The 14,340-nt window shown below is 33.6% G+C and overlaps 1 protein-coding gene across 2 annotated transcripts in view; it reads left to right on the top strand.

The window, feature by feature from the left end:
• The window catches only part of cyst (rho guanine nucleotide exchange factor 18 cysts), a 63,557-nt gene that overhangs the window by 24,865 nt on the left and 24,352 nt on the right, over positions 1-14,340 (top strand). For both annotated transcript variants that reach the window (XM_089709444.1, XM_089709445.1), the window contains 9 exons: positions 889-945; positions 1,767-1,904; positions 2,473-2,569; positions 3,453-3,663; positions 11,052-11,170; positions 11,768-11,902; positions 12,469-12,623; positions 13,151-13,283; positions 14,011-14,168. In XM_089709444.1, the coding sequence (XP_089565570.1) occupies positions 889-945; positions 1,767-1,904; positions 2,473-2,569; positions 3,453-3,663; positions 11,052-11,170; positions 11,768-11,902; positions 12,469-12,623; positions 13,151-13,283; positions 14,011-14,168 (1,203 nt within the window). The remainder of the gene's footprint in view (positions 1-888; positions 946-1,766; positions 1,905-2,472; positions 2,570-3,452; positions 3,664-11,051; positions 11,171-11,767; positions 11,903-12,468; positions 12,624-13,150; positions 13,284-14,010; positions 14,169-14,340) is intronic.

The raw sequence follows: 14,340 nt of genomic DNA on the forward strand, positions 1-14,340 counted from the left end.
TTTTCTCCATCATAGTCATATCGAATTCAGAACTTTCCTATTTTTCGATCATCTTCAAGCCTTACTTGTGTATCTTTCTATTTCTGAAGGTAGTTTGTTGAAACTTCTTTGAAAAGTCGTTGTTGTAGTAAGTGTTGAAGTCTTGATGGTATTTTGTTTATGTTATTGTATTTGTTGTTTCGTTTTTGTTTTTTGATTTTCGTTTATTTTATTTGATGACAGAAAATCCACATTAAGTTTGCGGAGTCTCAAGTTTTATGTTACTAATGAAGAATGTGTTATTATATAAGTGTTGTTTTTTATTGATTGTGTATGAATATAAATAATTTTAAAATATAATCGAGTGTTTTGCCTCAACTACTTTCGAATATATTCGAAAAAACAAAATATTGTTAAAGTTGCAGCGTCGGAAAAATAGATTATTCTTGTGTTTATGAGAAAGGCAATTTTTATCAATAATTGTTACGATCAATATTTAATTATTTTATGAATGATAAATTTTGCATGAGTTTTTTAATGGTGTCTTGTGAGCATCTTTCAATGCTTCTTATTATTATTTAGGCTTTGCTACAAATTACGAATCTTATAGTATTGTATTGGTTTGTCTTGTAAATCTTGGAAAACCTCTTGTTTCATTGATATCATTTGTCGAGTCGGCTGTTATTTGCCCCTGTCTGCAAATTTCAATAGATTTTGATAACGACATATATTTACAACTACCTTCTTTTATGATTAAAATATTTTCAGCTTCTATCTTTAAATTGTCTTTAGTTTCTTTAACAGAATGATCAAGTACTTTAAAATTAGTAAATGGAGTGGTTAATATGTGTCGTTATTTGTCTCCAATTAATTTTATTTTGATTCTCATAGCCATACCTACTCTTTCAGCACAAGTATTTACAATGACGAAAAGGACGGCTCTGATCATAAACACGATCAAAGCAAGTGAGTACTTTCATATTTATCATTTTTATTTTATTTATTGTAGAAATTCCTGTAGTATTGATATTATACAGGGTAAAAAAAAGACGTGTGGCACTCGGGGACTGCCGCGGTAAAGCTATTGCATGCTATGCCTTCAAGCCACACCTCCGCGCCCGTCCCCGTGGGGAGCGTGAGGTTTTTCGTTACTAAATTTCTGGATTCGGTCCCCGCGCTCAAGGCCCGCGATAGAAGCTATGCAATAGCTTAAAAATATTTTAGTAGTAATTTTTTATATGACATCACAAATGAAAATTTTACCCTGTATCCAATGGAAACGCATTTGTGAATGTGTGCTTTTTTCCCTAGCTTCCTCAGTAGTTTCAAATCATTGTACGTACGTTTTGTGACTTTAACTTTTTGGGTATTATTGTTATAATTCAATATTTGAAAAGATGATAAGTATAAATAAAATTTATATGATTTGATTAAATGTTGTTAAGTTATAACATGTTTTAGACGTATTTTGTTACATGAGATTACTGAAGGATTAGCCTTTGCATTAAGATTTTGATTCAGGCTTCTATAATTCTCAATGTATCGTAGTGATCAATTACAATTTAGAAAAATCTTTATAACTAAATAGAACATTACTTCAATTACAATTAATATTACTTATGTTGAAAATTAGCAATAAATTACTACTGTTAGCAAAGCCGATTTATCCTGAAAAATATTAAAGTGTATCCGACTGTACTATACGTACGTATGTACGCAATTGCGTGCAAAAATTGCGTGCTCTAATTAAATCGAATTATTTTACTCAACCACAAATCAAATTTTAGTGCATCAGACGACGGTGTCACAGAATGGCCAGAAGTGTATATAACACCAGACCAATTGGGCGAAGAAGCGATACTTTTGGGTCTGGGCGCGGCAGAACCGGAGACCTGGGCGGCTGGTGCGCCTAAGGGATTGGCTAAGTGAGTGCTTTTTAGGTTTAAGTTAGAATATTGTTGTTTTTGTGATTTTTGAAGTGAAAACTTCTTTAGCGGCGTTGGGTATAAAATCTTATACTCGCATCAGGACACGTGACCTGATCGAAAAAGCGTAAGACGGATGGATATCAAACATGCTCCACGTTAATAATCAAGTTTTCACTTCTGCCGGCACTCCCGGAGTGCAACCCGTCTTTTTGTTGAAGTAACTGGTTATTGTATTGGATAACTAAAATATTTTGTTTATAATTGGGTTCCTTAGCTTCGATATTTAGAGATTATTTCGCTATTGCTATAATGCAGAATCTAAACGTTTTATAGAAATTTTATTAAGAAGTGGTTCTAAAGCCGATATTTCTGTTATTTTAAAAGAGAAAAAATAAAACAATATGTGTTTAGAATTCCAAAAAGCATTATTTAATCAATTCAAAATAGTGAAGCTAAATATCGAGTAATAGAGTAATTAATTCTCTTGTTGACGACATTTTTTTTACTTATTGGTATGCAGACTATGATTTTTTTAATAACAATATGAACTGCATTATTTTTCTAGGTCGCTCGGAGAGAGGGAAACAAAACGACAGGAACACATTTACGAGTTAATACTAACAGAGAAACATCACTGTTTGACGATACGACTTATGCAAAGGGTGAGTTATTGTACCAAAATCATGTATTTGTTACTTAATTTTCAAATAACTAAACTTTAATATTTATAAGAAAATGTTTGTATAACGCTCTTAGACTAGAGTAGATAATTTTTGAAACAAAAAAAAATCGCAGTCGGATGAAACCCATTAGAAAAGGAGGGAAATATGATAAAAAATGTAAGGAAAAATAAATTACGGTCAATCCGAGTTTGGGAAGCGGGAGGGGGGAGCTTTAAAGAGAAAAAAATGGTTTCTCTCGATTTCCGACGAAACTACAAGTCCTATAGAAAAAAGTTCAATGGCAAAGTTGTAGGTAATTAAAAGTTCTACAACTTTTGTATTCACAATTTTTTCACATAACCTAAAAATTTAGGTGAAAAATTCAAAAAACCAAGTTTTTGGTCTTTTATTTCTATCTACTTCAAAATTTATTTTTTTTCTACGAAATTTGGTGGAAACTTACTTTATTATGTCCCAAATACACTGTAATTTATTTGATTGAAAATATTTATTTTTTCGCCTTATTTTGAATTAATACCAAAAAAACAACCTAATTTTCAATCGAAAAGTCACCCGTCAAAATATCAGCTTTTTTCAAAAACTTGGGTTGCCTTTTATTCATTGAAATCTCTATTTTCATATGGTGTAAAAAAAATAAACACCACCATAGTAAATGTTCTTAGGAAATGCATACAAACAGTCTGAAAATTAGCTTTTACTTAATCAGGCACCCCAGAATATATAAAAATTATTGTCACTACTGCTAGGTATCATGTTAGGAATGTTTAGCAGAAATTCTTCTTATATTTTCCAATGTGTCTATACTTGCTGATTGGAATTTTCCAATGCGAACGTGTCTAAATATTGTTTTTTATTTACATAGATGTTCGTGGAAGGCATGACCCGTCTAACCGGCATATCGGACTCGCAAGTGTCCCGTATGTTCCCGCGTCTTGACGAACTATGGCACTTGCACGCGGCGTTGCTCGGCCGCTTGAGGGCGAGACAACGAGCGGCTCCGCGTGTCAACACTATAGCGGATATATTGGCTGAAGCCTTCGCGTGTGATCATCGAGCGCTGAAAGCTGCTTATGGTGAGTTTTTTTTGGTATTTTTAGCTTTTTTTGCCGCGTTTTTTGAAGATTTTTTTGTTTTTTTTTCGCGGATTTTTTGCTTTTTTCGACGCTATTCTTAAGGTTTAGGGCAAGTAGGGCAGGGTTGGTTAGGTTAGGTTGTAGCGAGCGATGCTAGGTGTGAACACTATAGCACATAAGTTTGGTATGGTGGGTATCGTGAATGTTACTCGACCACTTGAGGGTGAGGCAGCGGGTGGCACCGCGCGGCAACACTATAGCTGATGCGTTCGTGCATGATTCGTCTTTCGTGTTGTTATTTCCTACTGAGTTATAGGGAAAGAGTTATAGGAAGTATTCGAATTCATGCATGATTATCGTATGCTGTAAGTGGCAAACAGTGCATTTCCTAAAATATATTATATAGAGCAATACAAATACTGATAAAAGTCGTATTCTGTAAATGTGTTGTGCGAACTTGTTAGAAGTTTACTGTGTAATGTATAAATTAGAAACAAACTCGTAGTTATAAATGCTTTGCGAATTTTCTTTAATTTCAAACTTTGACGTGACGTCTATGTGTTGATTGCTGCGTGTATTACACCACGCTTAATATGTATATAACTTTTAAATGAAATAAATTGCATATTTATGCCAACTATCAAAAATTAAATACAGCATTAGTATGCAATGCACAGTTTGTGTATTTGTATCACTCGACAACTGGAGCATGCATGAAGGAGCTAAGTATTAAGGCTGTTACCAAAGTATTAAAAGTTTATCTTTTTTATTTCGGTGAAGAATCTCTTTTATATGACGTATGTGCAACAAATTTAGGAATTGTTAATGACAATAGGGGCCTTGAAGGACCAAAAATATCTAGGTATGGGTATCACGTAAGTACTAAAGTTTTATCTTTTAAACTATATAGTAACAAGCTGATATTTATGGACGCCCCTATTTATAAATTAGGAAATGTGTGAAAATAATTACGAGTTCATTAATTATTTTTCCTGTAGTACGTAAAGGTATAAATAGTATTAACAACTAACACGTCTATTAAACCTTGTAGGCATGCTAATACTTTAGTATTATAAGTTCTTACAAATATTATTATTTAAAAAAAGTTATCGGCGAATTTAGAACATCTAACACCTCATTATAAATTTTAAGGATAATTATTGTATTTATATTCATATTAACCAATTAATGCAACCGTCCATCCATACTTCATCTAACTTCCTTTCATTCTTTCAAGCTTCATCCATTCACAAAGGTTTTCAAGCACAGAAGATCTCGTGTGTGTTTGTGCCTTCTTACATGTTCCAGATGCAAAAACATCTAGAACATGTTCGAAGGAGCTTACGCCTTATCATCGCGGTGGTGGCTTGGGTATAATACGGACAAAACTAACATAGTGCTTTTATAGTGTAGATCTTTATGTACATGTAAAAACAGTATATAGGTGAAGAAGAGCTCGTGTGTGTTTGTGCCTTCTTACATGTTCCAGATGCAAAAAACATCTAGAACATGTTCGAAGGAGCTAACGCTTTTCAACATGGTGATGGCTTGGATGTAAAAATTATAATTCTTTTATGGTGTGAATCTTTATGTTTATCTAAATGTTAATATAGAATATAGGTGAAGAAGAGCTCGTGTGTGTTAGTGCCTTCTTACATGTTCCACATGCAAGAAAACATCTAGAACATGTTCGAAGGAGCTAACGCCTTTTCATCGTGGTGGCTTGGGTATAATGAGGACAATACTAACATAGTGCTTTTATGGTGGTTTTATGTACCTACATTATAACATGTAATAAATAAATATAGTATATAGGTGAAGAAGAGCTCGTGTGTGTTTGTGCCTTCTTACATGTTCCAGATGCAAGAAAGCATCTAGAACATGTTCGAAGGAGCTAACGCTTTCTCAACGTGGTGGCTTTGGTATAAAATAACAATATAATGCTTTTATGGCGTAAATCTTTATGTACATGTAACTATAAACGTAATATATAGTGAAGAAGAGCTCGTGTGTGTTTGTGCCTTCTTACATGTTCCAGATGCAAAAAACATCTAGAACATGTTCGAAGGAGCTAACGCCTTATCATCGTGGTGGTGGCTTGGGTATAAAATAACATTATAACGCTTTTGTTTTGCAAATATTTATGTACATGTAACTATAAACGTTATACATATATAGTGAAGAAGAGCTCGTGTGTGTTTGTGCCTTCTTACATGTTCCAGATGCAAAAAACATCTAGAACATGTTTGAAGGAGCTAACACTTTCCTACGTGGTGATGGCTTGGGTGTAAAAATTATAATTCTTTTATGGTGTGAATCTTTATGTTTATCTAAATGTTAATATAGAATATAGGTGAAGAAGAGCTCGTGTGTGTTAGTGCCTTCTTACATGTTCCAGATGCAAGAAAACATCTAGAACATGTTCGAAGGAGCTAACGCCTTTTCATCGTGGTGGCTTGGGTATAATGAGGACAATACTAACATAGTGCTTTTATGGTGGTTTTATGTACCTACATTATAACATGTAATAAATAAATATAGTACAGGTAAATTAGCTTGGAGAAATTTTTGCGTTTGTAGTAGTGTATGGTCAGCAAATAAAAAAAAACAACATTTTATTTTTAGTTTTTATTCAAGTATATAATATTAGTATTATTAATATTTTATTAGTTCCAAACATTACAAGCAGTGCCGATTTTTACTTCAGTGAAGACGTGTATGAATTAGGTGTTCTCCGGCCAAAAATGTAAACCACGGTAAAAGTGAAACTGTTCGAACGGTTCCGACTACTGCTTTGTGTAGCGCATGCGCTACACAGACCAAAAAGTTTGAGACGATGTAATAAAAGTTTCACTTTAATAACAAACAATAACAACAATAACAAACAATAACAACAATCAACAAATACAAAATTTAACAATTAAACTACGTAATAATTATAATTTTCGAATGAAATGTGTGCTTCATGTTCTAACGGTACCAAGCGACTGATGCCGGACTGCACGAGGCACCTGCGGACAGCGTAAACTGGTTTATTCTGGTTTTGTGCGTGTTTCCACTTTCCACTATCAAGTGACGATTTATTTATTTGTTTTGTTTCGTAATTATTATGGTCAAATATTAATTACGAAACAAATTATTATGAACAAGATATTTTATTGTTTCACGGTATTCGCCTTGTCATTGGCTCAAGGACGTAAAATTGAACGATATATTATTTTTTTTATGAAGTCAAAACCATTTTCTTTAAAACATAAATCAGAGTATTGCTAGGGATAAGTATAAAATTAAATAGTAATGTTAGGATATCGAAACATTTTTGTATAGGCTAGAACGATATAATGGAAACGCGCTCTAAGATCTGAGTAATATACACACCACTACATGTGCAAAAATTTCTCGAGACTAATTTCACTGTATATAGGTGAAGAAGAGCTCGTGTGTGTTTGTGCCTTCTTACATGTTCCAGATGCAAGAAAGCATCTAGAACATGTTCGAAGGAGCTAACGCTTTCTCAACGTGGTGGCTTTGGTATAAAATAACAATATAATGCTTTTATGGCGTAAATCTTTATGTACATGTAACTATAAATGTAATATATAGTGAAGAAGAGCTCGTGTGTGTTTGTGCCTTCTTACATGTTCCAGATGCAAAAAACATCTAGAACATGTTCGAAGGAGCTAACGCCTTATCATCGTGGTGGTGGCTTGGGTATAAAATAACATTATAACGCTTTTGTTTTGCAAATATTTATGTACATGTAACTATAAACGTTATACATATATAGTGAAGAAGAGCTCGTTGTGCCTTCTTAGTTCTTACATGTTCCAGATGCAAAACACATCTAGAACATGTTTGTAGGAGCTAACACTTTCCTACGTGGTGATGGCTTGGGTGTAAAATAATATTATAATTCTTTTATAGTGTGAATCTGTTTGTTTATCTAAATGTAAATATAGTATATAGGTGAAGAAGAGCTCGTGTGTGTTTGTGCCTTCTTACATGTTCCAGATGCAAGAAAACATCTAGAACATGTTCGAAGGAGCTAACGCTTTCTTAACGTGGTGGCTTGGGTATAAAATAACATTATAATGCTTTTATGGTGTAAATCTTTATGTACATGTAACTGTAAACGTAATATATGGGCAAGAAGAGCTCCTGTGTGTTTGTGCCTTCTTACATGTTCCAGATGCAAAAAACATCTAGAACATGTTTGAAGGAGCTAACACTTTCAACATGGTGATGGTTTGGCTGCAATTAGAAATAAAGTGACATGTTGTAATGCTTTTATTTATAATGGGGATCTTTATATTCATGTATAATATATAGTGAAGAAGAACTCGCGTGTGTTTGTGCCTTCTTACATGTTCCAGATGCAAAAAATACATCTAGAACATGTTCGAAGGAGCTAACACTTTCTCAACGTGGTGATGGTTTGGCTGCAATTAGAACTAAAGTAACATGTTGTAATGCTTTTATTTATAATGGGGATCTTTATATTCATGTATAATATATAGTGAGAAGAGCTCGCGTGTGTTTGTGCCTTCTTACATGTTCCAGATGCAAGAAAACATCTAGAACATGTTCGAAGGAGCAAACGCCTTATCATCGTGGTGGCTTGGGTATTATAAGGACAAAACTAACATAGTGCTTTTATGGTGTGGAGTTTTATGTACATTAACATGTAAAAACCATTTATAGGTGAAGAGGAGCTCGCGTGTGTTTGTGCCTTCTTACATGTTCCAGATGCAAGAAAACATCTAGAACATGTTCGAAGGAGCTTACGCCTTCTCAACGTGGTGGTAGTCTGAGTACAATAAGAAGAAAACTAACATATTGTAATGCTTTTATGGTGTAGATTTTATATTCATATATTCTTTAGTATAGTGAAGAAGAGCTCGTGTATGTTTGTGCCTTCTTACATGTTCCAGATGCAAAAAACATCTAGAACATGTTTGAAGGAGCTAACACTTTCAACATGGTGATGGTTTGGCTGCAATTAGAACTAAAGTAACATGTTGTAATGCTTTTATTAATTATAATGGGGATCTTTATATTCATGTATAATATGTAATGAAGAAGAACTCGCGTGTGTTTGTGCCTTCTTACATGTTCCAGATGCAAGAAAACATCTAGAACATGTTCGAAGGAGCAAACGCCTTATCAACGTGGTGGTGGCTCGGGTTTAAAATAACATTATTATGCTTTGGTGTGGATCTTTATGTACCTGTAACTGTAAATATGATATAGATGAAGAAGAGCTCGTGTGTGTTTGTGCCTTCTTACATGTTCCAGATGCAAAAAACATCTAGAACATGTTCGAAGGAGCTAACGCTTACTCAACGTGGTGGTGGTTTGGGTATAATAAGAACAATACTAACATATTTTAATGTTTTGTCGTGTATATCTTTATATTCATGTATAATTAATATGTATATGTAGTGAAGAAGATCTCATGTGTGTTTCTGCCTTCTTACATGTTCCAGATGCAAAAAACATCTAGAACATGTTCGAAGGAGCTAACGCCTTATCATCGTGGTGGTGGCTTCGGTATAATAAGAAGAAAACTAACATATTGTCATGCTTTTATGGTTTGGATTTTATATTTATGTATAATTTATAGTAAAGAAGAGCTCGTGTGTGTTTGTGCCTTCTTACATGTTCCAGATGCAAAAAACATCTAGAACATGTTCGAAGGAGCTAACGCCTTATCATCGCGGTGGTGGTTTGGGTATAATACGGACAAAAGTAACATAGTGCTTTTATAGTGTAGATCTTTATGTACATTAATATGTAAAAACAGTATAAAGGTGAAGAAGCGCTCGTGTGTGTTTGTGCCTTCTTACATGTTCCAGATGCAAGAAAACATCTAGAACATGTTCGAAGGAGCTAACACCTTATCATCGTGGTGATGGTTTGAGAACAATAAGAAGAAAACTAACATATTGTAATGCTTTTATGGTTTAGATTTTATATTTATGTATTCATGTATAATAATTGTATTGTGAAGAAGCGCTCGTATGTGCTTGTGCCTTCTTACATGTTCCAGATGCAAAAAAACATCTAGAACATGTTTGAAGGAGCTAACACTTTCAACCTGGTGATGGTTTGGCTGCAATTAGAACTAAAGTAACATGTTGTAATGCTTTTATTTATAATGGGGATCTTATGTATAATATGTAATGAAGAAGAACTCGCGTGTGTTAACATAGTGCTTTTATAGTGTAGATCTTTATGTACATTAATATGTAAAAACAGTATAAAGGTGAAGAAGCGCTCGTGTGTGTTTGTGCCTTCTTACATGTTCCAGATGCAAGAAAACATCTAGAACATGTTCGAAGGAGCTAACGCCTTATCATCGTGGTGATGGTTTGAGAACAATAAGAAGAAAACTAACATATTGTCATGCTTTTATGGTTTGGATTTTATATTTATGTATAATTTATAGTAAAGAAGAGCTCGTGTGTGTTTGTGCCTTCTTACATGTTCCAGATGCAAGAAAACATCTAGAACATGTTCGAAGGAGCTAACGCCTTATCAACGTGGTGGTTGGTGACTTGGCTTAATATTTAACTTGTCTTGTTTTATGGTGATTGGGTGTTTGTGAAATGGATATGTTTGGATTTAAAATATATGTGTTAATGCTATTACGTCGATAATGACATTTAGCTTTGTTTATTTTAGGAGTAAATACACCATAAGCAACGATGCTATAAATGAATATTGTAAATATTATCTTTCACTGTTTCTGGGTTTTATTCTACTCTTTAGAAATAAGTCATTTTATCCTTATATTTTGAATCGTTTAATTCATTGTTTCTATCTTTTTGACGTATTGTGGTTGGAGCAGACTCCATATAACACTACAGTCTGCGATGTGAAAATATATGTAATGAAGAGGAGCTCATATGTGCTTGTGCGGTATTACATGTTACAGGGGTCGTGATGTCGTTACATACTCGGCATCTGGTATGAGTTTGTAAAACGACATCGCGGCTCCCGGAATGTGTATTTAAAAGCTAAGCAGTACAGGGATTTAATTCCACAGTTTAGTATAGTGATATGTGACTTCCAAGAATATGTTTTTACTTTCAGCAATTTAATGTGTTATTTGCTTAGTTTTAAGTAGTATTTAAGGACTATGCGAACGCAAATTGCTAATTTATTGTTATGTCTATTGTTTCCTAATGGTGTAATAACTCAGGCCCCGGAATCACAGACACAATAGAAAATCTATTGTGTCGTGGACCGATCGGGCCGTTCGGGGCTCAATGGGTTAATTTAAAAATGTATATATCGCGATTGTATATTTATGTATTATGTATGTATTGCGAAGTGTAATAGGTAGTCTATTAAATCCACAATTAACGTATTATCTCGTTACCCAGGTGAATTCTGCTCAAGGCATCGCGACGCAGTGGAGGTGTTCAAAGAGTGTTGCGCGCGGGAGCCGAAACTCGCGAGATTTATACGGAAGTGCCAACAGAATCCGCTGCTTAGGAAAAAGGTATTTAATAGTTGACTAGCGACCCGCCCGCGGCTTCGCCCGCTTTGTTTAACCCAATAAATGATATACTAAAACCTTCCTCGAGAATTACTCTATCTATGGAAAAAAACCGCCTCAAAATCCATTGTGTACCTAGTTTTAAAGATTTGAGCATACATAGGGATCTAGGGACAGAGAAAGTGACTTTGTTTTATACTAAATAGGTAGTGATAGGTGTTGAGGAAGGTGTAAGGAATGGCATAAATATCTCATACAAATCATGGCCAAAAAGTAACTTTCATGGATTCTTAGCTGTAGAGAGATAAATCACGCTGTGATATTGAATGTATAGTCCTATAATCCTTTAACGACCATCTTTAACTGGCAATAGCTATAAACTATGAGCTTGTTATTTAATGAAAAAGTTATGCTTCTTCTCATTAATCTCCGAAGTTAATATTTTGTGAATAATGTTCTGAATATTTGAGTCATATTTATTTATTTAATTTACTTGTAATATTTATCAACTGGAAGTTTCCAAGGGACATTTTGCTTTTCGTATATTTTATGAATATGAAATGCTTCGCTTTGTCTAATATAATGATTTTTTATATACAGGGTGTGCCAGAATGCGTGTTATTCGTGGCGCAGAGGCTTACCAAGTATCCATTGCTATTGGAACCGCTGTTGAAAACTGCGGGTGAAGATCTCACAGAGCGGGAGTTGTTGCAAAAAGCGCTTTGTGGTGTTAAGGTAAGGTTTATTTTGCTTTGTGCGTGGTGGTTATAGTAATATGTGTCGTGCAATTTGAATTTAAAGGCTTTGTAATAGAAGCTAGTTTGAATTGAATGTGAAAAGTGGATTATCCTTAAATTATATCTTATATCTTATGCGCATAGGTTCTACCAGCAACTGTACTAATCCTCTGAAAATCAGTGCAGCAATACATTTTAAGTAATGGTTGCTGCTTTGCTGACGGGGAGTCCTTTTTGCCTCCATTACTATCTTTTTTTTTTTTCTGTTTTGTGTATTAATTACTAAGAGTTACATGGTGGCAAATAAAACGCTTTCTATTTCTATTTCTACTAAAAAGTTTCTACTACTACAAAAAATTTTCATGAAGTTTAGAAATTAAAGACTTAACGGATTTTCAACGCGATATATTCATTAAAATCAAAATAAGAAAACTTCATCTAGTTGCTCAATCTCTTTTTACAAACGGAACTTAACGAACTTCATAGACTTGTGCATTTACGATGCCACTATGAATTCTAAAAATTTTATAATTTTCTTATTATAATATTTATTAATTCTTGCAGGAAATATTAGTAGATGTTGACAATCAAGTGGCAGCCAAAGAAAGGGAAGATAGAAAATTGGAAATATATCACAAGATAGATGCGAAATCGTTTGCGAACTTCCGAGGTCGGAAATTCAAGAAGAGCGACATTTTACAAGGCAATAGGAGTCTTAAGTGAGTATAGTAAAATAGAATGAGTATAATAAAATAGTGGTTTATGTTAACTATTTAGTTTTGTACTTGTCGGTGTAGTTAATAAAATAATGCCTAACAATAAAGAAAATAAGTAAAGATTGGAACGAACAAATTTCAAAAGTATTTTTGAGTTAGACTTGATTATGTTTCATTTTTTTGCTAAAATTTTGGTGTTGACCTAGATTTTTTAAATTTAACGCACTGTACATTTAAATTTAATAAATATTTCTTTTTAAAGTGAAACTTTTATTACATCGTCTCAAACTTTTTGGTCTGTGTAGCGCATGTCGCGTGACGGTCGAACCGTACGATAATTATCGTACAAATACGATAATTTTGTGTCTAAGTTTCACTTTTACCGTGGTTTCATAAAACCACACATTTTTTTTCTACCTCAACAATTTTTTAAAAAAGCGAACATCAAATTGATTTTGGGTCAAAATCAATTAAACATTACGAAATACAATGTATACGAATAATTAATAATCAAATTTATTTAACTACAGATTCGAAGGTGTGGCAACCCTTATGCAGGGGAGGAGCAAAATGCAAACGTTGCTTGTGATCGTCCTTACTGATGTTCTATTCTTTTTGCACGATAATAACAATAAATATACCTTCTTTACGCCTGATAATAAGGTGAGGACTTAATATATGTACAAACTAAGGTTAACTTAATAAGCTAAGGTTAAACTTGTGAATATTATATAGCGTGATTCTTTTTTGATTTTCAAGTTGGTTAAAGTTAAATAGGTGGTTGTAAAGTTACATGTTATATTTTTCTGTATGATGAGCGGCATATTAGAATCTGTCACTTAAAGCAGCTCCATGGAATAAAATAAAAACCACACGAATAAAATAAAAGGACAGACTAGTAAACGCCATATTAAAAATATGTTAATGTTATAGAGATAGAGTTGAGATCTATACTAATGTATTTTTTCACAATTTTTGATTTAAATTTTTGCAAAAAATATATTGTTAAATCTCGCGTTGCATTCACAATTGATAGTAGGGGTAATAAAACAGTAATAATTCAGTATTTTAGGTAGTTTTTGTGTGAAAAAATTACAAACATACATAAAAAAACCCTCTATATAAAAAAAATGTGTGCGTGTACTAGTGTACACCCGTAAGAGGTGAAACTTCTTTATGACCTTATTTTTCAAAAAATAATTTACTATATGCAACTTTACAGAAATACGTCGAATCACGCATGGTAGGGATAAGAAAAAGATGGCGCGTAACGGAAAAATGTCACGCGTAACGAAAAAATGTTACACTAAATTTTTTTCCAACCCCGATAAAGAAGTTTCACTTCAAAAATCCTCTATATAAACTATTAATTATGGTTTTTTTTTCATAGACGGGTGTAGTATCACTATGCAAAGTGTTAGTCCGCGAAAAAGCGGGTGCAGAAGGGCGTGGTCTATACATAATATGCAGCGGGCCCGCTGACCCTGAAATGTTCGAACTAAGAGTTCACCGGCCCAAGGATATCGCCGCTTGGATACATGCTATACGGTAAGTAACTAGTAGATTAGTAGATAAATATCGAATATAAGCATAGATGAATAGGTAGAAGAAATAAATAGATAGGTAATACTAAGTAACAGTGAACAAGGCACCATTTCGTTTTGTTATAAAATAGCCTAATGAAAAAGTAATAAATTTTTCGGAATATGATAACAATAGC

The sequence above is a fragment of the Colias philodice genome, chromosome 22, assembly GCF_061535455.1.
Source record: "Colias philodice isolate Cphi_HAF_F1 chromosome 22, ilColPhil1 Martin Lab GWU primary, whole genome shotgun sequence".
NCBI classification, from domain to species: Eukaryota; Metazoa; Arthropoda; class Insecta; order Lepidoptera; family Pieridae; genus Colias; species Colias philodice.